The sequence below is a fragment of the Dendropsophus ebraccatus genome, chromosome 3, assembly GCF_027789765.1.
Source record: "Dendropsophus ebraccatus isolate aDenEbr1 chromosome 3, aDenEbr1.pat, whole genome shotgun sequence".
Taxonomy (NCBI): Eukaryota; Metazoa; Chordata; class Amphibia; order Anura; family Hylidae; genus Dendropsophus; species Dendropsophus ebraccatus.
The window spans coordinates 124104495-124131574 of NC_091456.1; the positions used below are offsets into that span (position 1 = coordinate 124104495).

A 27080-nucleotide genomic window follows, 5' to 3' on the forward strand; every position below is an offset into this window, starting at 1 on the left:
TGTATATACACAGCAAAGATCCATGAGATCGTTCATAGATTGCTATGGCCTGCTGCAGGCCATAGCAATCTATTGCCGAGCCGGGATCAGCGTCATTCCGACGCTGAGGCCCGGCACGGGCAGAAGAACGGATCTCCCCCCCCACGATCGCATCGCGGGGGGGGAGATCCGACCCACTAGACACCAGGGATAGTGTGCATAAAGCACTTCAATGCAGCTGTCAGGTTTGACAGCTGCATTGAAGTGCTTAATTAGCCGGCGCGGCAAAGGGACCCGCGCCGGCTAACAGAGGCACTGCCCGGCTGCACGTGTCAGCCGGGATCAGCTCCGTTCAGAGCGGGGTCCCGGCGGGACCCCGCTCTGAACACCCCCCCGGCACCATGACGTATCAGATACGTCATGGGTCGCTAAGGGGTTAAAGATCAAAATTAACGATTTCTTGCTCGTCTCTTGATCGTTTGCCAGAACGATTATCGCTCAAATGCGATCGTTACTGAGAGTATTCAAACGATAATCGTTCCGTGTAAACGCAGCACACGTGTAGGATGATTAAAGTCTTGGAAATAAGAGTGCAAATGGTTACCTCCTTCAAGACCAGATGGAGGTGACCATAGAAGAACAGTTTTTAGTGTTTTTTTTTTTTTTAAAATGTCACATGAGGGTATAGCGAGGGGGGTGCCATTTCAGTTTTTGCCTCAGGCAGCAGAAATGCTAGAGTCAACCCTGGCTACACTTTTTTTTTTTTTTTTAATAAAAAAAACTACATTTTAAATTGCCCGATTAATTTCCATTTTTCTGAAAAAGGAGCTGTGCAATGGCTGTGCCATGATCTGTAGTCTTTATCAGTACTAATTTAGACAGGACTTGCTTGCTTTTTATTCGAATTTTCTGAAATGTGATTAAAAAATCTGCAATTCTGGTGTTTCTGCAGTGCAAAAGGGGTTAAAGCAAATGTATAATTATGATTACATTTTTTTTTTTTTACACTACCTCCAAAGAGCCGATGCAGTATTTTCCCAGTAGTGCAGTCCTTTTTTCAAAAAGCCACCCGTTTCCCGCACACAGCACCATTTTCTTTTAGTGCACTAGCCCTGCTCTATGCACTGGAGGTGGGCCCAGCACTCTCAGCGTGACTATATCCCCTCCGTGACCGCCTCCATTAGGATCAAGCAGGGCTTCGTCACAGAGGGGAGGGGATACAGTCACACTGGGGGCATCGGGCCCACCTCCAGTGCATAGAGCAGGGCCAGTGCACAAGAAGAAAGTGGCATAGAGCGCAGGAACCTGGCAGCGGTGTGATAAAAAGGACTGTGCCACCGGGATCATATTGAATGTACCAGTTATCACAATGGTACATTAGCTTTAAAGTGTCTGTACCACCAGGCCCAGGCTGAAGCACTGGAGGCGGGCCGACCCACCCTTAGTGGGAGGAAACCCTAGCTCCTCTATGATAGGGTTCCATTGATTCTAATGGAGTCACGTCATGGAGGGGCTGGGGTTTCTTCCCACTAAGGGTGGGTTGGCCCGCCTCCAGTGTGTCTGCCTGTGCCTGGTGGTACAGTCACTTTAAGCTATAGAGGCCTTTCTTTAGGGATGTGAATGGATGGAAATCACTGATGTCCCCAAAATAGCCTTCTCATTTGTATCTATGACAATTTTACCCGATTCTGGACTTCTAGCATCATTGCTCTGTTATTTCCCCACCTTTCCCTTTTGGAGCTGCAATAATGCCACATACATTATCCTTGTGAAACAGCAGCCAATGCCTGGCCTCAGTGGTGACAAGCAGAGATCAGCGCATGGCTGCAGCGTCATATAAGCAGTGTACTTGATCACAGCAGGCAGATTTAGCAGCGACTAATGGTGCGTTTACACAGACCAGGAAACGGGTCATAAAGGAAAGACTGAGATTTCTCCCCTTTTTCAAATCCATTCCGGGGTTTGGCTTCCAAAATCTGTCAGATAAATCTGCCTGTGTAAACGCAGCACTAAGGACATTTTCTATTTTATGCAAGTTGCAACCTATAGATAATTTTTCAAAAAAGCAAAACTGTACAGAAGCACATACAGGCGAGAGCATGCAACCTCTAACATCCCCACATTAAATCTTTGTGACTAGTTCCATGTAGAGTAAGCTGATGGTTCCGTATAGCTGTACAGTGACACATTACAGTCTGGAGGTTACACACCGGATATCAGCTCCACGAGTCATCACATTTCTGTGGGCAGCAACGCTAAGAATCCCAACACCCTGACCTCCATACCTAATGAGCAGCTGGCCCTGACTCCAGGTACAACATATTGAGCCCTCCAATTGATCAACACTTTGCGGGCCCCTTACCTTTACAGCATTACCCCCACCACCACCAAAAAAACAACAACAAAAAAAAAGTCTGAGCCTCTGAGTCATCAACCATTCCTAGGAATACCTACGCATATACTGCCCCCCCCCCCGTACATCCCTACGCGTATACTGCCCCCCCCCCGTACATCCCTACGCCTATACTGCCCCCCCCGTACATCCCTACGCCTATACTGCCCTCCCCCGTACATCCCTACGCCTATACTGCCCCCCCCGTACATCCCTACGCCTATACTGCCCTCCCCCGTACATCCCTACGCCTATACTGCCCCCCCCCGTACATCCCTACGCCTATACTGCCCCCCCCCGTACATCCCTACGCCTATACTGCCCCCCCCGTACATCCCTACGCCTATACTGCCCCCCCCCGTACATCCCTACGCGTATACTGCCCCCCCCGTACATCCCTACGTGTATACTGCCTTCCCCCGTACATCCCTACGTGTATACTGCCTTCCCCCGTACATCCCTACGTGTATACTGCCTTCCCCCGTACATCCCTACGTGTATACTGCCTTCCCCCGTACATCCCTACGTGTATACTGCCTTCCCCCGTACATCCCTACGTGTATACTGCCTTCCCCCGTACATCCCTACGTGTATACTGCCTTCCCCCGTACATCCCTACGTGTATACTGCCTTCCCCCGTACATCCCTACGTGTATACTGCCTTCCCCCGTACATCCCTACGTGTATACTGCCTTCCCCCGTACATCCCTACGTGTATACTGCCTTCCCCCGTACATCCCTACGCGTATACTGCCCCCATTCCTGCTCCTACTGGGGCTGTCCCTTGGCTTTCCTAGGATCCTGGTGCTATAAATATTTCTAATACCCAGGAACTATAATAAGGTGCCTATATCCACCACTGAGAGAGTAAGGTATAGGGACATATGACAATCCACTTGTGCCTCTCAGTATACTAGGAAAGGTGGGTGGGCACTGTAAGCCTCATCACTCAGCTTTCCCAGAAACAGACAATAGAACTAGTCTTTAGAGGCAACAAAGCCAGGTGCAGCTGACTGGCTCCCTCAGTATAATGTACACAGTGACAATTCCGTCTCTATACACAGTACTTACGGCACTTTGAGCTCTTTCCTCACAGGCCTCCTCGGCTCCTCTGGCTCACACAGCGGCTCGGTCATGATCACCATGGCTATAGCGGGCCGGGGAGGCTCGGCAGCTTCTCCACACAACCTCACTCCTCTCCCCTCACTCTGGGGGCCGTTCTTCTTCTTCTAAACTTCCTGCCCTCCTCCTGGCAGCACAGAAGCAGCTCTCAGCCTCCCAGCAGCACAGAAGCAGCTCTCAGCAGCACAGAACCAGCTCCTCAGCCTCCCTCACACAGAACCAGCTCCTCAGCCTCCCTAGCACAGAACCAGCTCCTCAGCCTCCCTCACACAGAACCAGCTCCTCAGCCTCCCTCACACTGAACCAGCTCCTCAGCCTCCCTCACACAGAACCAGCCTGCACATACAGATATTGCAACACAGACCCAATTACTGGGATGATGAGGAGAATAATTGTGGTAATGAGAAGGATGATAGGAACCAGTTTGACCAGTCTCGCTGCAACATGGGAGAAGCCGTCTGTCAGCCAGCTGTAAGCATTTGCCTTTTCCTATGCAAAACAGCTGACTTCAATTTAGCAAAAGGAACAAAGCAAAATAAGGGTGCGTTTACACAGAGAGATTTATTTGACAGATTTTTGAAGTCAAAGCCAGGAATGGATTGCAAAAGAGGATAAATCTCAGTCTTTCCTTTATAAACTGTTCACTGGTTATAGTCTGTTACTGGCTTTGGCTTCACAAATCTGTCAGATAAATCTGTCTGTGTAAATGCACCATTAGAAAGAAAAGAGTTTGCACGATACCGATCGAATTCGAACGATAATCGTATGTGTAAACGCAGTGAATGACGAACGAGAAATCGTTCATTTTGATCTTTTATCTTGTTCTTAAATCGTCAATTGTCGTTACCCCAAAAATTTGCTGATCGTTCCGTGTAAACAGTCGTCGCGCGAAAGCCCGGCCCCCCGCACATCCGCAGCCCGGCCCCCCGCTCATACGCTGCCCCTGCGGCGGCTCAATCGCCGCCGCCGCCGCCCAGATCGCCATTCCCGCCGCTCCGATTGCCCCGGCCACGAGCATACGTTACCTGCTCCGCGTAGCAGGTCTTCGAAATCCCCGACTCCCCTCTTCAGTGCATTGATTGGCTGAAGACGTGAGTCGGGAATTTCAAACGGCTCCTCATCAGCCAATCAGCACTGATTGGCTGAAGAGGAGCCGTTTGAAATTCCCGACTCCCCTCATCAGCCAATCAATGCACGGCAGCGATCAGAGGGGGGGTTGGGGCAATCTGAGGGGGTGGCGATCAGGGCAGCACAGGGGGCTGCGGTTGACCGTGGGGCCGGGCTGCGTATGAGCGGGGGGCCAGGCTGTGGGCGCGCGATCGCAAAACGATTTTTCCGTACGATATATCGTACCGTCTAAACACTGATCGTTACAACAAAATCGTTAATCGTACGATCGGGCCAATTATCGTTTCGTGTAAACCCAGCATTAGGGTCCATTTACACACACAGTTTATCTGACAGATATCTGCCAGATTTTTGCAGCCAAACCCAGAAATGGATTTGAAAAAAAGAGAAATCTGTCTTTCCTTTATGACCTGTTCCCTGTTTATAGTCCATTCCTGGCTTTGGTTGCAAAAATCTGTCAGATATCTGTCAAATAATCTGTGTGTGTAAATTGACCCTTAGGGTACAAACACACACACCGTATACGCAGCGTATTTACTGCTGCAATATGCAGCAAATACGCAGCAGATTAGATCTAAATAACTGAACACAGCATCAAATCTGTACCATCAAATCTGCTGCAGATCTGCTGCGTATCTGGTGTGTGTGTTTGTACCCTAATGGTGCGTTTACACAGGCAGATTTATCTGACAGATTTTGGAAGCCAAAGCCAGGAATAGATTTAAAAAGAGGAGTAATCTCGGTCTTACCTTTATGACCTGTTCCCTGTTTCTGGTCTGTTCCTGGCTTTGGCTTAAAAAAATCTATCAGATAAATCTGCCTGTGTAAACGCACCATAAGGGTCTATTTACACAGAAAGATTATCTGACAGATTATCTGCCAAAGATTTGAAGCCAAAGCCAGAAATAGATTTGAAAAGAGGAGAAATCTCAGGCTTTCCTTCATTACCTGATCTCTGTTTATAGTCTGTTTCTGTCTTTGGCTTCGAATCTTTGGCAGATAATCTGTCAGACAATCTTTCTTTGTAAATGGACCCTTAAAATGGACTGGGCAGAAGCTGCCATCCAGGTGTGGTGGGTGCCAGGGGCAGGTTCCCTGCCAGTCATTGGTGTAACTTATTCAGCCAGAAAGCCATCTATATAACAATAGAGAGAAGTCAATGTTTCAGAAGAGGATGATTGAGAAGTTCCTTGTTTTATCTGGGACACTGGTTTATGCTAAGGCCTTATTCATACATCCTGTTCCTGTCCGCAATTGCGGATCCGCAGAAAAATAGGACTAATGTATTTCAATGGACCCATACACACATCCGTGTTGTGTACTGGGCTGCAATCCGTTCTGCAGAAAAAAGACAGGCCCTAGTACGGACAGTAATTGACACACCCAATACAACTCTATAGGGTCCGTATTTACGGATGCAATACGGATGAAAATTTGCGGATTGCTTACGGATTCAAAATTGCGGATTGCAAAATATACTGACGTGTGAATAGACCTTAAGACCCTCCTAGAAGTGGAGTGATGGCTGGGCTAGTGGCAATGTCAATGGAAATTGGTGCAATTACAGTGTTTAATTATTATTGTTTTTTTGTTAAATATCATTACAATGTAAACATGGATTTTCTGTCATCCAAGCGCCATGTTAAATTTAAAAAAAAAAAAAAAAAATCTCTCCTGCCTTCTATATTCTTGTTGTATGTATTTACCCTGGTCTGTGTCCCCTCATTTGTATTGTTGCAGAACCCACACTCTACTCTTTCATCAGTGTTAAAGGGGTTGTCTATCAAAAATCTTTTTCTTTCAAATCATCTGGTTTCAGAAAGTTATATAGATTTGTAATTTACTTCTGGTTAAAAATCTCAAGTCTTCCTATATTTATCAGCTGCTGTATGTCCTGCACAAAATGTTTTATTTTAAGGCTGCGTTCACATTACGTATATTTCAGTAAGTATATTTCAGTCAGTATTGCAACCAAAACCAGGAGTGGATTAAAAACACAGAAAGGATCTGTTCACACAATGGTGAAACTGAGTGGATGGCCGCCATATAACAGTAAATAACTGCCATTATTTCAATATAACAGCCGTTGTTCTAAAATAACAGCAAATATTTGCTATTAAATGGCGGCCATCCACTCAATTTCAACATTGTGTGAACAGAGCCTTTCTGTGTTTTTAATCCACTCCTGGTTTTGGTTGCAATACTGACTGAAATATACATATACTGACTGAAATATAAGTAGTGTGAACGCAGCCTAAGTCTGACACAGTGCTCTCTGCTGACATCTCCGAGATAGAAACTGTTCAGAGCAGGAGAAGTTTTCTATGGGGATTTGCTACTGCTCTGGATAGTTCCTGTCTTGGACAGAGGTGGCAGCAGAGAGCACTGTGTGAGACTGAAAAAAATGCACCACTTCCTCCAGGACATACAGCAGCTGATAAGTATGGGAAGACTGGAGATATTTAAATAGAAGTAAACTACAAAATCTATATCACTTTCTGAAACTAGTTGATTTGAAAGATAAAGATTTTAGCATGAAATGGTGGCTGTCATTATCAAATGACACCTGTAATTTCGAGTAGTGGGAACATATCCTTAAGCGACATTCACGTGTCTGCAAAATACTGTCTGTACATGGATAGCATTCTGCAGACTCGACCTCTCCTATGTTCCCACAAGGGCAAGTAACGGCCGTTGTTCCAAAACAATGGCCATTATTAATGATCATGATAGTTAATGACAAGCGCTGTTTTGTAACAACAGACATTATTTGCCCTCATTTTCACATTGGGGAACATAGCCTAAATCTTTGTGATACTGTGCAGGTACAGTAGCACAAAAATTTTAACTTTTTTGGAGTTCCCGGCATCATAATAATAGTGAAAAAAATCCACATATTTGTATAATGTCAATAGGAAACTGATCCTGCTATATGGCATAAAGTAGCATCTGTTTTTAGCATTCATTTAACATTAACTTTTTTTTTATCTCCTTAAACAGTATAAAACTTAGCGGACATCTGAGAGCATACAAATGTGCCCAGAGTGGTTTCCAGACAAATTGTTCTTTTTGACTTAAAATGGTGAGGGTACGTGCACACTATGGAATCCCGGCGGATCACCTGCCGGGGATTCTGTAGCTCGCCCCTACTCACAGCTGCGCACATCTCCACTGGTCGCAGCTTTACATGTGAAACTGATCTAACAGCAAAGGGTTGTTCAACATTCTGCATTCTGCAACATGTTATACTTACCTCTCCACGCCCCACGTGTCGCTGGTGTCCCCCACTGACTGCAAAGTGTCCACTTCTAAGACAATCTTGTCTTTCAGGTGACAACCTGCTCAGGCAATCACTGACTGAGACAGGACAGTGCTGCAGCTAGTGATTGGCTGAGTGGGTTGTCACTCTGAATACGAGTTTGTCTTGGAAGTAGAGGCTCTACAGTCTGTAGGGGACACCAGCAACACTGCAACAGGACACCAGAGGAGGGCAAAGAGGTAAGTATAACATGTTTAATGTTTTATATGCACCAGCAGCAATATATGAAAAAAATTGTGAATCCTGGAAAACCCCTTTAACATCAGTGTGCAAGATTTGTGTCAGTGCTGGTATCAAAAATCAATAGTTGAGCAATGCAAGCTCACTAGCAGAGCACATAAAGATACTGTATGTTTCCGGGATAGACTTCTCCATCACACTTACCTGTCAATACACACTACTGAGCAGTCACTCCTGTGTCAAAGCCTAAAAACGGGTATTCACAGAGCGAGGTCTGTGCTGCTAGCAGGCACCATAGTGTCAGTGAGAACAGTAATATGCTTAGTAGCAGATGGCAGCTGTATGTGCACTGCTACTAGCAAGCAGGAAGACTTATGGCCCTATTCCACGGAACGATTATCGTTCATTTTCGGACGATATCGACCGCTACGGACAGTCTAGCTGACACTTTCTTACACTTACAATTCTTTTGAGAGGAACAAGGTTTTTCAAACCAGTGTGATGGGCATCTCCTCCTATATTAATAAGAGAGTGCAGGGCTAGAATTTATATAGCATGACCTTTGCTCAAAATGGCTCAAAAATCATTTTGCTGTATTACTCTTACATAATCGCTGCTTAGTGAATTACATAAAGGCAACAGGGCAGAGCTATTCTTCAGTGTAGTCTTACATTGGTCAGCTATCGTTCTTTGGTGTCAGCTTAGAACCAAATTGAATTTACACTGACCCAGGTTTTACAGGCTCATTATCATTAAGGCCATATTTACATGTCCCGCAAAGTTGTCCGTTATTGTGGATCTGCAATCATGGAACTTATTGCCCATTGCTTGCTATTGGGCTATTCACACAGTCCGTTCTATTGCGGATTTTCAATCCGTACCACAAAAAAAATTAGACATGTCCTAGTGCGGATTGTAACTGCAGTAGGGATTACCAATAAAGGTCTATGGCAGGGGTACTCAACAACTTTTAGTGAAGGTCCACTTGTCAGGTGAAGGTCCGAGCTGAACATCAGCAGGAAACGTGTTTTGTTACTTTTCACAAACGTTGAACTATTTACATACAGAATTGATGCTTATTAGTGGAAAAACTGGCATTTTTTCTCTCTCACCTGCCCTTTGAAATTAGGTACAAAGGGGGTGACTGCCCCAAGTAGTATATAGCCCCCTGTTGCTCCCCCAGTAGTATAAAGCCCCCCGTGTGCTTTCCCCCCTAGTAGTATATAGTCCCCCTGTGCGCTCTCCCCCTGTAGTATATAACCCCCCTGTGCATTCTCCCCCAGTAGTATATAGCCCCCCTGTGCATTCTCCCCCAGAAGTATATGGTCCCCCTGTGTGCTCTCCCCTTGTAGTATATAACCCCCTGTGCGTTCTTCCCCAATAGTATATAGCCCCCCTGAGCGTTCTCCCCCAGTAGTTTATAGCCCCCCTGTGCGCTCTCCCCCAGTAGTATATAGTCCCCCTGTGTGCTCTCTCCCTGTAGTATATAGCCCCCTTGTGTGTTCTCCCCTAGTAGTATATAGCCCCCCTGTGCGCTTTCCCCCAGAAGTATATAGTCCCCCTGTATGCTCTCCCCCTGTAGTATATAACCCCCCGTGCGTTCTCCCCCAGTAGTATATAGCCAGCCTGTGCATTCTCCCTCAGTAGTATATAGCCTCCCTATGCGCTCTCCCCCAGTAGTATATAGCCCCACTGTGCGCTTTCCCCCTCCCATATAGCCCCCCTGTGCGCTCTCCCCCAGTAGTATATAGCCCCTCTGTGCGCTCTCCCCCTGTAGTATATAGCCCCCCTGTGCGCTCCCCCCTGTATTATATAGCCGCCCTGTGCGCTCTCCCCCAGTAGGATATATACCCCTGTGCGCTCTCCCCCTGTAGTATATAACCCCCCTGTGCGTTCTCCCCCAGTAGTATATAGCCCCCCTGTGCATTCTCCCCCAGAAGTATATGGTCCCCCTGTGTGCTCTCCCCTTGTAGTATATAACCCCCTGTGCGTTCTTCCCCAATAGTATATAGCCCCCCTGAGCGTTCTCCCCCAGTAGTTTATAGCCCCCCTGTGCGCTCTCCCCCAGTAGTATATAGTCCCCCTGTGTGCTCTCTCCCTGTAGTATATAGCCCCCTTGTGTGTTCTCCCCTAGTAGTATATAGCCCCCCTGTGCGCTTTCCCCCAGAAGTATATAGGCCCCCTGTATGCTCTCCCCCTGTAGTATATAACCCCCCGTGCGTTCTCCCCCAGTAGTATATAGCCAGCCTGTGCATTCTCCCTCAGTAGTATATAGCCTCCCTATGCGCTCTCCCCCAGTAGTATATAGCCCCACTGTGCGCTTTCCCCCTCCCATATAGCCCCCCTGTGCGCTCTCCCCCAGTAGTATATAGCCCCTCTGTGCGCTCTCCCCCTGTAGTATATAGCCCCCCTGTGCGCTCCCCCCTGTATTATATAGCCGCCCTGTGCGCTCTCCCCCAGTAGGATATATACCCCTGTGCGCTCTCCCCCTGTAGTATATAACCCCCCTGTGCGTTCTCCCCCAGTAGTATATAGCCCCCCTGTGCATTCTCCCCCAGAAGTATATGGTCCCCCTGTGTGCTCTCCCCTTGTAGTATATAACCCCCTGTGCGTTCTTCCCCAATAGTATATAGCCCCCCTGAGCGTTCTCCCCCAGTAGTTTATAGCCCCCCTGTGCGCTCTCCCCCAGTAGTATATAGTCCCCCTGTGTGCTCTCTCCCTGTAGTATATAGCCCCCTTGTGTGTTCTCCCCTAGTAGTATATAGCCCCCCTGTGCGCTTTCCCCCAGAAGTATATAGTCCCCCTGTGTGCTCTCCCCCTGTAGTATATAACCCCCCGTGCGTTCTCCCCCAGTAGTATATAGCCAGCCTGTGCATTCTCCCTCAGTAGTATATAGCCTCCCTATGCGCTCTCCCCCAGTAGTATATAGCCCCACTGTGCGCTTTCCCCCTCCCATATAGCCCCCCTGTGCAATCTCCCCCAGTAGTATATAGCCCCTCTGTACGCTCTCCCCCTGTAGTATATAGCCCCCCTGTGCGCTCCCCCCTGTATTATATAGCCGCCCTGTGCGCTCTCCCCCAGTAGGATATATACCCCTGTGCTCTCTCCTCCTGTAGTATATAGCCCCCCTGTGCGCTCTCCCCCTCCAATATAGCCCCCCTGTGCGCTCTCCCCCTCCCATACAGGCCCCCTGTGCGCTCTCCCCCTCCCATACAGCATATAACATTAAAAAAAACACATACTCACCTGGGTCCGGGCGTCTCCTCTTCTCTTCCCCTCTTGTGGCTGCATTGCAGCGGTCACAAGACGCTCTTCTTCCCTTGTCCTGGCGCCGGCTCTCCAGTGACATCACTCCAGCACCGAAACCTGAGGCAGAGAGCGGCATCTTGTAACCGCTGCGGCCACAAGAGTGACTGACAGGAAGGGGGCCAATGGCTCCCTCTCTGTCAGTGCTGCTGCACGATAACTATGAGCACTCGTTACGAGCACTCATAGGTACTGTGCAGAGTGCACAGTACAGAGTACTTTTGTCTGTTAATATGGATCCGCAATTATGGACAAATTTGGTGCCCTTTGATTTTTATTGGGCTGTTTACACCATCTGTAGTTTTATAGATCCTTAGAAATTACTGCTGCAAAAATTACCGACATGCCCTACTATGGACTGTAATTGTGCCACTTACAACAATATATGGCATCTACATTTTTTTTGCAGACGTTCTGTAACATCCGTAAATTTTTAAACTGCTTAGGAGCTCCTGACATAATTAATCATAATGATTGGAGCTCCCAGGTCCAGTCCGTAGAACACTGTCAGTGTACGGACAGAATTCTTCAGACATGTGAATGACCTCTTACTTCTGAAAGGGCAATTGCAAGGGGCAACTACTATGTGCAGATTTGGTTTGTTCAACTATTGCTCTCTATAGAAAGTTAGAAGCCTAGCACTGCTGATACGGACAATAGGATCAGTGTGTGAGACTTGCCGGTGTTGATAAGCTTAAGGTGGGGCTCAACTCGTGACACAGTCCAGTAGTCATATAATAATACATACCCATTGCTTTGCCAGAAGCAGTGAAACAGTTGTGAAATGGCCACTGGCTATCCCCTGTTATTTTGTGACTACTTATAATAAAAAGAAGATAACAAAGCAGTGGCAGGCCAATGAAGATAACAAAGACGATAGGCCAATGGATCCACGATTACATCATCATAATCTTAATCATAGTCACCATTCAGGGGGCTTACAGATTTGCTTTAGGGTGATAATAATTACCATGTAACTAAATGGCAATGTATTTCCGCAGCGTATTATGTGCATTTATTTCATGCTGCTTCGTTTATGCGTGTTTCACATGCGGACTCTGTGCGGGAAATCCGCTGTGATACGGTACATGTAAAGACACCATTAAAGTGTTAACAAAATCTAATCCAACAGTTGATGTGATATAAAGCAATTTACGTTCATTATTTTTTTTTGTAGTTATCATGGAAAACACGGCACTTTCTAATTACAAGAAGTCCTATGTTTTCCATCTGAGTGCTCACGGAGAAGACAGTCATGTGATTGATGAACTTATTCAGCTGTAAAACTCTGTACTGGCCGGGACTTTCTGTGTTTTGCCTCCTTTTTTTTTCCCCCCAACCAGCACGAGTCAGAAAATCTGTCTTCAGGAGACTGGACCTGGATTTCTGGTAAGTATAGCTTTGTTTTACAGCATGATAACAACAAAAAGAATAATGAATGTATATAGCAAACTTGCTTTATTTCACATCTACTGTTGTTTTAGATTTTGAAAGTTATAACGACAGTGACACTTTAAGTTTTAAAAACCCTGTAATTATACTACTTTCACTCATGTTACCAGATCATCCCTAAGGCTATGTTCACACACACACACACACACACACACACACACACACACACACACACACACACAGTATTTTTCTACAACCCCCCATTAAGCCCTATTGGCAGTAGATAATTGGAGTTGTAGCTCTGCAATTACCCAGTATAGGAGGGGGAGGCAGTGGCACAGTACAACTACATCTCCCAGCATGCTGTGTGGTAATATGTGGGGTGTATAGGGTAGGCTGTAAAACTACATCCCCCAGCATGGTGTATAGCAGTGCTTCTCAAACTGTGAGGCGCCCCCTAGTTGTTGGTGAGGCCCAGCTGGGGAGCTAGTTTTCACAAAAGTAGCTATGATCTGCACAGTCTTTCAAAATCTCCATTTTAGCAACATTATTGATTTTATTTCATACTTGTTTTAGTATTATATTGAGCCTGGCAGACGGGTGAAAGCTAGTCCTAGCATTATTTTCAGCTTTTGAATGGACTTTCACCACAGATGGTGAGGCCCAGGCACCCTCTTGGTCAGTCTGGTGAGGACCTGGCATTGCCTTGGTCTGTTGGGTGAGGCTCCAGTAGAAATTGTTTGAGAACCACTGGTGTATAGGGTAAGCTGTAGCATGTTGTGTGGGGTAACATGTGGACTACATTATATATAATGGGAGTTGCAGTTCTGCAATAGATAAGATGATAACACAGTACACAAGGGGGAGACGGTGACACGGTATGTGAGGGGAAGCCAGCACCACAACGTCTCATACCACAACACATGGTAGTGGCTCACATGGCACGGCACTGAGGGTCTATTGTGGCCGGAGGAAGCTTTACACCTCCAGCCACTAGAGCCCGCCACCCTCATACACATACTCACTTTGCCCCGCACAGCGTTCCTTAATTCTTCCAGCTCCCTGGCACACAAGTAACGTACTGGGGGACCTCTGGGCCAGGTTAGTATAGTGGTGATGGTGGGTCCATCAGGGGGCCTCCCAGGTGCTGCAAATATTGCAGATCCACCCCCCCCCCCCCCCCCCTTATGCTCTGGTGCACGAGTGACAAGTGACATCACTAATATATATACAAAAATAGTGGGCACAGCTATAAATAAGGAGTGCTAAACCAATGCATATAAATTACACATAACTCCCCAGATAGACAAAAGCATATGCACAAAGAGGTAGCACATCACAAAAAATACTTTATTATAACAATATAGAAAATACCATAACATGAACTATGCAGGAGTAAAGCAATAAGGGAGAAAAACCCCAAACACTGCCCTACATTAAAAACACTTCAGCCAGGTCTATACAACCACACTGACCCCGGACCATAAGAATAATATTAGAGTTTAACAAAGCTGTCTAAGCAGAGTCCCTGTAGCATATAGCATCACACAAACTGTGGTATAGACATTAGACAGAGAAATCAAAGCGATCACCATATGCAGTCCTAAAAAATAGGGAGCGAGTCAGATAGGCAAGAGTCACCCCACGCGTTCCGCCGCCCAGCGGCTTCCTCAGGGATGTCACTTGTGCGCTCACAGCAGGGAGGGGAAGGAGACACTGCATGACTGCTGCGCTGGGTCTAGGTGAGTATTCTTTCTTATTTGTTTTTTTACATTGAGATGTCAGCATGGGGGGGGGGGGGGGGGAAGGATATGCTCTAAAACAGTGCTTCACAAACTGTGGGGCGGGTGTCACCAGTGAGGCGCCCCCTAGTTGTTGGTGAGGCCCAGTTGATGAGCCAGTTTACACAAAGTAACTGATCTGCACAGTCCTTTAGCTTTTTGCAAAAATCTCCATTTTAGCAACAATATTAAATTATTTTGTACTTAATTTATTAGTATATAGAGCTTGAGAGATGGGTGAAAGGTAGCCCTAGCATTATTTTTAGCTTTTAAATGGAATTTTACCACAGATAATGAGGCCCAGGCACCCTCTTGGTCAGTCTGGTGAGGCCCAGGCATTGCCTTGGTCTGTTGGGTGAGGCTCCAGTAGAAAAAGTTTGCGAAGCACTGCTCTACAAGTAGGATGCCTGCATTGGGGGGAAATTATGCTACCTAATAGGAAGATTTCTACATGTTGGGAGGGGGTTAACGTATAGAGGATTACCTACATGGGGTTTAGGGGGTTAAATTACAGGGTTTTGTCAGTATGGGGATGAGAGGGATTACAGGGTATATCTACATGGGGATGAGAGGGTTTACAGGGGACTGCCTACATTGGAGGAGGAGGTTAATTTACAGGGGGATGAGTACATGGGCGGGAGGGGGTTAACTTACAGGGAGATACCTACATTGGGGTGAGGTAAGTTAACTTACAGGGGCATACCTACATTGGGGAGGGGGCTAATTTACAAGGGGATGCTTACATGTGGAGAGGGGGCTAACAGGGAAGATGTCTACATGGGGGGGAAGTGGGGCTTACTACCAGGAAGATGGGGGATACTGCCTACTGGGGGGCCACCTGAACATACTATATGGGGGCACAGAATGGTCTAGCTATTATATCAATACAGAAGGTACTAACAACTATATAAAGGTACTAAAGGGAACCTGTCCCCCCCCCCGTGTCAGGGTTACAGGCTCCCGACCCCCGCTACAGCCCCCTATACTCACCTGATCCCGCCGAGTCCCGCTTCTGGATCCGGTCAGGTCATGGAGATCTCAGCGGCTGCAGAGATGAGTCCAACACTCATAGAGAATGACGGAGAGTCCAGCGCTCCGTCATTCTCTATGAGAGTTGGACTCATCTCTCAGCACGCGCGTCGGGCTGCAGCGGCTGAGATCTCCGTGACCTGACCGGATCCAGAAACGGGACCCGGCGGGATCAGGTGAGTATAGGGGGCTGTAGCGGGTGTCAGGAGCCTGTCACCCCGTCACGGGGGGTGACAGGTTCCCTTAATGGGCAAATATAGATGTGGAGGAGGAAAAAAGTGCATGAGTGAGGAGCCTAAAATGTTTGTCTGGCAGATCCTATAAGGACAACTTGTGGCTTAGAGAAGTCCTCATGATGGCCCAGGCGGATACAAAATAAAAAACTGAGCGATTCCGATAGTAGAAGAAGCCCCCGGTGATCCACTCAAAGACGACGTCTCCAGTAAACCATTGGCTTATGCTGCACTGTAATCACTTACATGGTACGCAGAGCCTGTGTAGAGCTGATATCTAATGCTATATGGGCACTGTGTTAGGTGATACTAATCTTTGTACAGTGGATTTTATTTAGCAGCAGTGGTGACATTAGTCAGTAGGTGGTGGTATTATTCAGTATGTGGTGGTAATCTTTGTCCCTTGTAATCTAGTACTGTTAGCATTATTGATCTTAGTTTACTGGATATGGTCAGTAACAGTATAGTGGTAATTTTCATGGTCATGGTGTGGCGGTAATAGTTGCCCTTGTATAAATTTTATAATTGATAATATCAGTCTTGGTATACAGGATTTGGTCAGTAACAGTGTGAATGTGATATGTATGGTAATAATTTCTGCTCCTTATATTCGGGTGCTATGATATGCCCCAGCCATATTTCTAGTTACGCCTTTGGGGGTCATACAGTTTTTTGCTATGGGGCCTCATGAATCCTAGTTACGCCCCTGATGGGTATCACATGACTAACTATATGGCATTGTAAAAAGAGTTGGGTTCCAGTTTTAAGAGCATTATTCTGGTAAAGTGTCCTAGTGCTGTCTTAATGTATTCACACAGTGTAGTTTAATGAATGATAATGTGCTCACAACAACCTAATAGATTTCACTCTGATGTTAACAGGCCTTTGTTACCGCTAATAAGTTGATAGTATACTTGGTAACTTAGCAGCCTGGGGACATGTTCCCATAAGAGCTTTTACCCTTGTAGGAGATTCTAATGCTTGCAGCTCCTTCCTGGCACACTCCATAGAGCAGGACATGGCTAGTAGGCTGCTCGTTTAGGTTGGATTCACATGGCATGGTAGTAGTCTATGCAGTCACCAACTGGGTGACAAATCAGTTTGGTTTATGATGGTACATTGTTTTGTAGGTGAAATACATATTTTTTATATTTCTTCACCACAAAACTATGCCAGTTGATGGTAAAATTGTCTCAATTTGGCTGCATGGATTTTAATCATACTACCAGCTCAACTGGATTGCACAAAATTGAGCGACTTTTTGCTGATTTATCATCTCTCCTACTGGTGTAAATCTTCCCCAAAATGCTCACAACTCTGCACTGTAGACCGCAAGACTGTCTGCTGCCATATCCTGAAAATCTGCATGATATAAAATAGGAATAAATGTATGCTCCTGTATGAGATGGATCAGGTTGGGAGTTGTTCTTTGTATAGTTTACTAACTGCATTTAAGTGTTTTGATTCATTATTATGCATGTGTAATATGGGTGTCATATGAAGATTATCAAAACTAACAAGAATGCAAAAAAGTCTAGCTACTCCAAGAACTTCAGAAGATGAAACAAGTATTACAATATATACACTTATGTTCTAATCTCTCCTGAGTTTTTTTTAAAGGGGTTGTCCAGCATTAGCTAATTTTTCCAATACAGCTGCGGTCTTATTGAAACTAATAAACATTCTATGCTCACCTGCCCATGCTCCCCCGCTGTACTGCTCGGTGTGTCTGTTGTCCCCTTCTGACTGCAGACTTTTCACTTCAGAGTCATCTTGGGAGTGACAACCTGCTCAGCCAAGCACTGACTGAGATGGGACAGCACCGCGGCCTGTGATTGGCTGAGTGGGCTGTCACACCGAGACGTGTCTGGGGAGCGCGGACAGGTAAGCATAAAATGTTTTTTATTTTCTATATGACTGCAGCTATATAGGAAATACAGATAGCCATGGTCAGGAAGAACAGTTAAAGGGGAAGTCTGGGCAAAATCAATTTTAGGGTGCGTTCACACATACAGGATCTGCAGAAGATTTGAAGTCGCAGATTAGATTCAAACCAAATCTGCAACTTCAAATCTGCTGCAGATCCTGTACGTGTGAACGCACCCTGAGGCTGCGTTCACACTACGTATATTTCAGTCACTATATGTATATTTCAGTCAGTATTGCAACCAAAACCAGGAGTGGATTAAAAACACAGAAAGGATCTGTTCACACAATGTTGAAATTGAATGAATGGCCGCCATTTAATGGCAAATATTTGCTGTTATTTTAAAACAACGGCTGTTATATTGAAATAATGGCAGTTATTTACTGTTACTGTGAAAAATCTTCTTACAGGAGTTGGGTGTTCCTGGCAGCCGACAAGGCTTGTTGCTTCTTTTTAACAGGGCTAGGTTAGAGGTCAAAAACCCTGTTTTGTTTTGGGATGATGACACTTGAAGTATGTACTAATACAGATAGAACTAATCCCACTTAGGGCAGCTTCACACATACCGACTTGCAGCGGTAATAACGCTGCGAGTCGGCTAGGTCCTGGCAGATCACTTTCACTACATACACACAGCGGTCTGAACGACCGCTGCGTGTGTGTAATTCTGCCGGCCACTTAGCCGCTCCGCTCCCGCTCTGTATACATTACCTGTCCTCGCTGCACGGGTCCCAGCGTACTGCTCTCCCACCCGGCCAATCAGTGGCTGCAGCAGGGCAACACACTGATTGGCCGGACGGGAGAGCAGTACGCCGGGACCCGTGCAGCGAGGACAGGTAATGTATACAGAGCGGGAGCGGAGCGGGAGCCGGGCGGCAGCTGAAGGGGTTAAGCGGTCGGCAGAATTACATACACGCAGCGGTCGTTCAGACCGCTGTGTGTATGTAGTGAAAGTGATCTGCCAGGACCTAGCCGACTTGCAGCGTTATTAACACTGCGAGTTGGTCCCTGCCCTCTTTTTGGTTAGAGAGAGGACCTGGGACGTGACGTTCCATTCCTACTTGGCCAGTTAGTGCGCATAGCGGGGCCACGCCTCTACCACTGACGTGCTGAGTGAGTCTAGAATGTCACGTCCCTGGTCCTCTCTCTAACCAGGAGGCAGACGGGGATCGGGGGACCGAAGCATCGAGATGTGGCCCCCAGTGCAGGAGCCGGGGAGCTAAAACCTTTTTTTTTCATCATGCCCAGCACTTCCTAATAAAATAAGAAATCAATTTCCCAAAATGTATACAAAAGCTTTTCTTAATTTTATCTGAATGCCTTTTCTCCACTAAGCAGTGGGACATTAAGTGAGTGGACCATAAAAAATTAAGAAAATATTCAGACTTTCATGATATAAAGACCCACTGTTAGGGCCACGGCGGCGTCCCGTGCTCCGGACCGCCGCCGCCGCACCCCCTCTCCTACATCTGCAGCAGCCGGTTTCCATAGGCAGTGACCCGGCACTGCTGTTGCTTCGGCCCCGGGGGGTGCCTCACCACCCTCCTGTCCGTCGCTGTTCCGGCCAGCGCGCGCGTCCCCGCCTCCTAGGGCGCGCGCGCGCCGGCTGTCTCAGATTTAAAGGGTCAGTGCGCTCCTAATTGGTCCATATGTCAATCACTCCCCTATAAGTTCCAGCTCTGCCCCCTTCCAGGTGTTGGAGCTTCTACATGCTTCCCATAGCGTTTGGCCCAGCTCCCTGTTGTTCCTGATTCCGGTCCGCTACCTGGTCCCTAGTCCTTGTTCCTGATTCCTGTCCGCTACCTGGTCCCTAATCCTTGTTCCTGGTTCCTGCTCTTCTGTTACACTATTGTTCCTGTGTTCAGCCTGTCACCTGCGGTTACGCCTACAGACCTCTGCTAGCACCATCTCCTGCCTACTGCTCCTGCCACGCCTCGCCTGCCGTCACTAGCAACCAAGCCAGGGGTAGCGACCTGGGGGTCGCCTGCCGCAGCAAGTCCATCCCGCTTTGCGGCGGGCTCTGGTGAAAACCAGCGGCCCCTTAGACTCCGCTCTCTGGTAAGGTTAGTGCCATCGCTGGTGACGGTCCAGTGGATCCACTACTCCAGGCGTTACACCCACAATGACACCACTCATAAAAAACTCGGATCTGTGATTGCTGCCCCCCTGACAGATCTGCATAACCAATCCCACCTAACAGGAGATGTTCCTGTTGATTGGAAAACAGCCAGTGTTATACCCTTCCACAAGAAGAGAGAGAAGAGAACAGCTCAGCAACTACAGGCCATTTAGCTTAACATCTTTAGTAGTAAAAATAATTAAAACTCTTCTAAAAAAGAAGATAAGGGATCACCTAAGAATCAACAATTTGATGGATCCAAACCAGCATGGCTTTACTGCGAGCCGATCATGTCAGACTAATTTTATTCGTTTTTTTGATTATGTCACAAAAGTGCTGGATGAAGGTGGTGCTGTGGATATCGCCTATCTGGACGTCAACAAAGCCTTTGATACAGTTCCCCTTAAAGAGCTGATAGAGACGTTTGAGAAAATTGGACTCAATCCCTGGATAGTACAGTGGATTTGTTGATGGCTGAAGGAGAGATATCAGAGGGTTGTTGTTAATGGTGTATATTCCAAGCAGAGTCTGGTTACAAGTGGTGTGCCACATGGATCTGTTCTGGGTCCTATTCTTTTTAATATATTTGTAAGTGACATAAGAAAAGGTTTGGTAGGTCTGTTTGCTGATGACACAAAAGTGTGAAACAGGACTGATATTATTCACTAATTTGGAAAATAATTTACAGTGCTGGCCAAAAGTATTGGCACCCCTGCAATTCTGTTAGATAATACTCAATTTCTTCCAGAAAATGATTGCAATCACAAATGTTTTGGTAATATTATCTTTATTTATTTTGCTTGCAATGAAAAAAACACAAAAGAGAATGAAAAAAAGTCAAATCATTGATCATTATACACAATACTCCAAAAATGAGCCAGACAAAAGTATTGGCACCCTCAGCCTACTTGGTAGCACAACTTTTAGACTAAATAACTGTGAAATAACTGCTTCCGGTAACCATCAATGAGTTTCTTACAATGCTCTGCTGGAATTTTAGACCATTCTTCTTTGGCAAATTGCTCCAGGCCCCTGAGATTTGAAGGGTGCATTCTCCAAACTGCCATTTTGAGATCTCTCCACAGGTGTTCTATGGGATTAAGGTCTGGACTCATTGCTGGCCACTTTAGAAGTCTCCAGTGCTTTCTCTCAAACTATTTTCTAGTGCTTTTTAAAATGTTTTGGGTCATTGTCCTCCTGGAAGACCCATGACCTCTGAGGAAGACCCAGCTTTCTCACACTGGGCCCTACATTATGCTGTAAAATTTGTTGGTAGTCTTCAGACTTCATAATGCTATGCACACGCTCAAGCAGTCCAGTGCAGGAGCCAGCCAAGCAACCCCAAAACATCAGGGAACCTCCGCCATGTTTGACTGAAGGGACCGTGTTCTTTTCTTTTAAGGTCTCTTTTTTTTCCCTGTAAACTCTATGTAAACTCCCCCTGCCCCATGCAGCCGCCGGGGTCCATGTGCAGGGACCCGGCGCTGCTACTAGTTCGGTCCCGGGGGGCGCCTTACCTCGCCCCGCTCCTGTCTCGCGCGCGTCCCCGCCTCCTAGGGCGCGCGCACGCCGGCTGTCTCAGAGTTAAAGGGGCATTCCGCCCCTAATTGGTTGCTGCCCACACACTCTCCTATAAATTCCAGCTCTGCCTCACCTCAGGTGTTGGAGCCTCTACATGCTTCCCATAGCGTTTGGCCCAGCTCCCTGTTGTTCCTGACGTCAGTCCTTGTTCCTTGTTCCTGTCCGCTGTCCTGGTCCATAGTCCCTGTCCGCTGCCTTTCAATTGTTCCTGAGTACTGTCTGCCACCTGCGATTACGCCTACAGACCTCTGCCTACACTATCTCCTGCCTACTGCTCCTGCCACGCCTCGCCTGCCGTCACTAGCAACCAAGCCAGGGGTAGCGACCTGGGAGTCGCCTGCCGCAGCAAGTCCTTCCCGCCTTGCGGCGGGCTCTGGTGAAAACCAGCGGCCCCTTAGACTCCGCTCCCTGGTGAGGTTAGTGCCATCGCTAGTGACGGTTCAGTGGATCCACGACTCCAGGCGTTACACCCCAAAAGCTCTATTTTTGTCTTATCTGACAAGAAAACATTCTTCAAAAAAGTTTTGGCTTTCTCAGGTAAGTTTTGGCAAACTCCAGCCTGGCTTTTTTCTGTCTCTGGGTCAGAAGTGGGGTCTTCCTGGGTATCCTACCATAGAGTCCCTTTTCATTTAGACGCCGACCGATAGTACGCGTTGACACTGTTGCACCCTCGGACTGCAGGGTAGCTATAACTTGTTTGGATGTTAGTCAAGGTTCTTTAGCCACCATTTTTAGTTTAAATCTCTCGTAAATGTTTCTTTTCCATCCACATCTAGATAGGTTAGCCACAGTGCCATGGGCTTTAAACTTCTTGATGACACTGCGCACTGTAGACAAAGGAACATTCAGGTCTTTGGAGATGGACTTGTATCCTTGAGATTGCTTATGCTTCCTCATAATTTGGCTTCTAAAGTCCTCAAACAGTTCTTTGGTCTTCTTTCTTTTCTCCATGCTCAATGTAGTACACACAAGGACACAGGACAGAGGTTGAGTCAACGTTAATCTATTTCAACTGGCTGCAAGTGTGATTTAGTTATTGCCACCACCTGTTATGTGCCACATGTAAGTAACAGGTGCTGTTAATTACACAAATTAGAGAAGCATCACATGATTTTTCTAAGGGTGCCAATACTTTTGTCCACCCCCTTTTTTATGTTTGGTGTGGCATTATATCCAATGTGGCTTTTTGACAATTCTTTTTGTGGTTTTCCATTGAAGACAAATCAAATGAAGGGATTAATATTAAAGCAGTTGTGACTGCAATTATTTTCTGGAAGAATGTTTCCAAATGTAAAATAATGCACTTGGGGAGGAGGAATCCTCTATCTGAATATCTCATCGGCAGTACTGTGTTGGCAAAGACTTCAGAAGAGAAGGATTTAGGGGTAGTGATTTCCGACAGCCTTAAAATGAGTCACCAGTGCAACTAGATGGTGGGGAAACAAATCGCATGCTGGGCTGTATAGCTGGAGGTATAACCAGTAGGAAGAGGGAGAAAGACTTCAGACAGAAAAAAACAGAATCTACAGCAAGGTTGTTATAAAATATTACTTTTCTCTAATGGGATACATTACAAAGTTCCAAATATTCTGACATATATGGGCTGATATATTTTCATTTCTATTTACTGAAGAAAGTATAATTTTGCTCCTGAGTTTGGTAACTATCTTATCACTTATAGTCCTGTCTTGATGATTACCTGATTTCCCGACAAACTTTAAAAGCAATTCGACTGTTAGAAGTGAGCAAAGAGGGAAGGACGCTGACCTCCACAAGCTGAGGAGTTATGATGACGGATAACTTGAGTGATAGCAGCAGGCATGTGATGCTATCAGCGTAAGGTAAATAATCAAATGATGCCATAAACTCATAATAACACCTAGATCTGTGAAACAGTGTATAGTTGCTACAAGAAAAAAAACTCTGATGGCCTTGACCAGGGCTCACAAAAATACCCTCATTGGTAGGTTAGCAGAATTGCATTTTGTATTCAGTATATAATATCTTCAGTTTCCTTATCTTAAAGGGGGTTGTCTGAGTGCATTTTTAAAAAATAATTATTAATGTACTAAAATGCACCAGTTCATGGAGAACTGTGATGTCACTAACTCTCCCTGTTGCATTGATGTGCTGTATAGCTAGCTATTGCACCTTCACTGCTGTAAGCTTAAGGCCCTATTCCACGGGTCGTTTAGAGGAGCAATATCGTTCGTATTCGGCCGATAACGGCCGCTACGAACGATATTCGTCCCGTGGAATAGAGTGCAACGATCAGCCGACATCGTTCATGTCGGCTGATCGTTGCAGTCGCTTGTTTTTCAACATGTTGAAAAACAAGCGACTGATATAGCAGCGATCTGCTGCCGTCGCTCCGTTGAATAGGACCGTCGGCAGCAGATGCTGCTATATCCTATGGGCTGCCCGGACGATCAGCGATCCCCCGGGCAGCCCCCCCAGCAGCTCCCCGCCGCCCCTCCCGCACTCACCCGCTCGCTGACGCCGCGTTGAATAGCGGCGGCAGCGAGAGGGGAACGAGGAGCAAACGAGCGCTAATAGCGCTCGTTTGCTCCTCCAAACGACTCGTGGAATAGGGGCATTAGATTCTGCCTAATAACCAAGACTGCTGTCTAATAGCAGTACAAAAGTGCCTAGCTGTAAAGCCTTTACAATAGAAAGGCATTGATTGATTGCTTAGAATATTCCATGTGTATTTTTGCACTCATATTACAGCTACAGGTTCCAGCATAACCATGGGTCAATGGACAGATGTCAGTTTGGGCCATCAATTTTCAGATGCATTTTATGTCTGTCCCTTAGTAAATCTGGTAAATCAGGCAAATCAATGCAAGCTTTGAGCTTGCATATATTTCTGCTATGATTTATGCCAGGTCACTTGCACTGATCATGGTAAATCTGGTAGGCCAATGTGTTCTGAAGCAATGTGATCAAAAAGTTACAGATTTTTGCCCAAATGAGCAGTGTGCAAAAATATGCCAGAAACATAATAAATTCTTCCTGAAGTAAGAACAGATATTTTTCAAATCAATGGGCTTCCCATTTGCACTGTTGTATAGGGAGGTGTCTTGTTATTTTTTTTAATCTTATGTAACCTGGCGAACCCATTTGAGTTTTTTGCAGACATAATTAAATGTATCAGACCTGCCTATCTAGTAAGTGCTTAGATGCTTTATGTATTTATAATAAAGTGCATCAGATTTGCCTATGTAGAAAGTACATAGATAATGTATGTAGAAATACCTGTTTTGTCATCAAACATCACACCATATTAGAGTAGGATGAGCTACGCCTTAGAATAAATCATCAAACTGCACTGAACAGAAACTGAAGCAAAAAACAAAACAAAAAAAACTTTACTAATTGGTCCCTCAAGTTACTGCTGACTCAAATTCTAACATTTTGGGGGGGGAATTTATGAAGACCGGCGTACTTGTACTATATTAAGCTCCGCCCCTTCTTTTTTGCGGCAGGATTCACTAAGAGACGTACCAAATCTACACCTGCTTCCAGCCTGTGAGCAGGCGTAAATCATGATAAATGAGGCGCGGGAGGAGGCCACACCTCCTACCCACCTCATCACGCACCCACAAGCTCTGCCAGCCCGCCTATCAGGCGAGCGGGGCGCACGGGAGGCGTACGCCAGGAAGAAGGGGCGAATCTGCACCTTCTCCCTGTGGTACGCCTCTGGCATACCGTTCGTAAATCCCTTCCCCTTATTTTTAGAATTGTCTTTTACCAGTAACTCTTAATAAGTTCTGGAACTGTGTGGCAGCATGTTTTATTTCCTGGCTGTCAATCAAGTCCAAGTCCTTGACATTGGAGTCTATAAGGTAAGCAAGTCGGCTCTTTCTGCTGACCAGATTAAAGTAGGAGTAAGACCCAATGCAATCAGTAATTTTTCACATGTTTGAGTGTCATACTTGGGACAAGTAGTTCAAGTGAACAGGTGATATATTACTGGAGTGCGTTCATTGATTAGCTGTCTACTATTATTTCTCTGCAATGCAGTAATGTCCTATATTTCTCTCTACCTGTATAGCCAAGTGTTCTATTCTCCTTCTGCTTACTCTGCTTCTGCAGCTTATGGTGTGGCCCATAGGATGCATGTGTGTGACTTCCTTGCTACTTAAAGGGCCAGCATGCCCACTACACATGTGTCCTTCACTTATCCCTACCTGACACTATTTAGGGTAGCTTTGCCCACTCACCTGTACCTTGGCAATACTATAGTTTTACCCTTACCATTTACCATTACCATGAAGGTGTGCCGTTCTGTATTTATACTGTTATTGCACGCTTCTTCTGTTGATCTGCCTCTTTGACCTTTGTGTACTACACTTATCCTCCTGTGCTCTACCAGGACCCCTGATCCTTACTTGTACCACCTGGCAGAGCTCTCCTGTCTGAGCCTGACTCCCCTATATATGTCACCTGCCAAGATGCTCCTGCCTGTAACAGATTCCACCATTTGGCCACCAGCCAATGTACTTACATCAGCAATAAGTACTCTGCTTGTTCCTCTGGGTTTTACACTGGAACTGTCTCTTGGGGTAATGCCCACGCACCCTCTAGGAGCTAATTCCATCTTTAACACCAAGAAGTTGCATAAAGGGTAAAAACCTATATAGTAGATTCCGTTTTCAAGTTTAGCCCAAAAGCAATGCTAACTATAATAATCTATGCGATTTTCCCATTCTTTTATAGAAGGGGTAACAGGAGAAAGACAATTAGTAAGACTCACTAGCCTAGCATAAAATAAACATCTAGATAAAAAAGTTTTGAATACCCATCTTTTCCAACTGAGCCGGAGTAGTAAATTCTCTGGATTATTCGGTATTGTGTAAATGTATGAGCTTGACTGAGTGACACATTATTTTTATTACTTCTGATATCTTGCTTGCCAACTTTCCTGGGTGATATCCTCAATTTCCTTCTCCCACATCTTTCTTATTCTCCCCCCAACCTATCCTGTTTGGATATAAGTAATTAGAGTATTATAAAGCATAGATAACATTTTTCTATGTGGAATACCCTATGTTGGCTAATCTAAAGCAGTAATCTGTTCCCTATATGTGCTACTGCATGCTGAATCTAAAAGTAAATTGTGTTTATCCTCCAATTCCTGTTTTAAATCATCAAAAGTACACAAATTTTTCCAAATTGCTGTGCATTGTAAACTTCCCACCACCTAGCATCTATTTTTAGTGTACTGCATATTTTATTTACATAGTGTATTAAGTGAAACATAGTGTATTTCTCTAAATTTATCTCCCCTCTGCATAGAGCTCCTGATTCAAGTAGCTTAAATGTATCAAATTTAAACTTTTTAACTAATTGCACCCAAGGAAGGAATCTCTCCCACTCTAGTTATCTGGCATGCCAGAAAATACAACCCTCCATACTGCTCATAAGTACAGAAAGTCTAATATTTCAATCTAACCTGCCGCCTGTCCTAGATGCACTAAACAACAAGAGTAATTGTAGAAGAAGCATCATTTTTCTTTATAGCCATGCGATTGGTCATAGATAGTGGGTGTTTCCTCCATAGGTCCACTCCATTATCAAAATTCTTTA

The 27080-nt window shown here is 45.9% G+C and overlaps 1 protein-coding gene across 3 annotated transcripts in view; it reads right to left on the reverse strand.

Moving 5' to 3' along the window:
* Positions 1-27080, reverse strand: part of GRAMD2B (GRAM domain containing 2B) — a 135400-nt gene that overhangs the window by 71553 nt on the left and 36767 nt on the right. The window contains exon 1 of one of the 3 annotated variants that reach the window (XM_069962631.1): positions 3443-3910. The exons of the other annotated variants lie outside the window; for them this stretch is intronic. Coding sequence (XP_069818732.1) covers positions 3443-3516 — 74 coding nt within the window. The 5' untranslated portion in view covers positions 3517-3910. Of the gene's footprint in view, positions 1-3442; positions 3911-27080 lie in introns of those variants that run through there. 3 annotated transcript variants of the gene reach the window in all.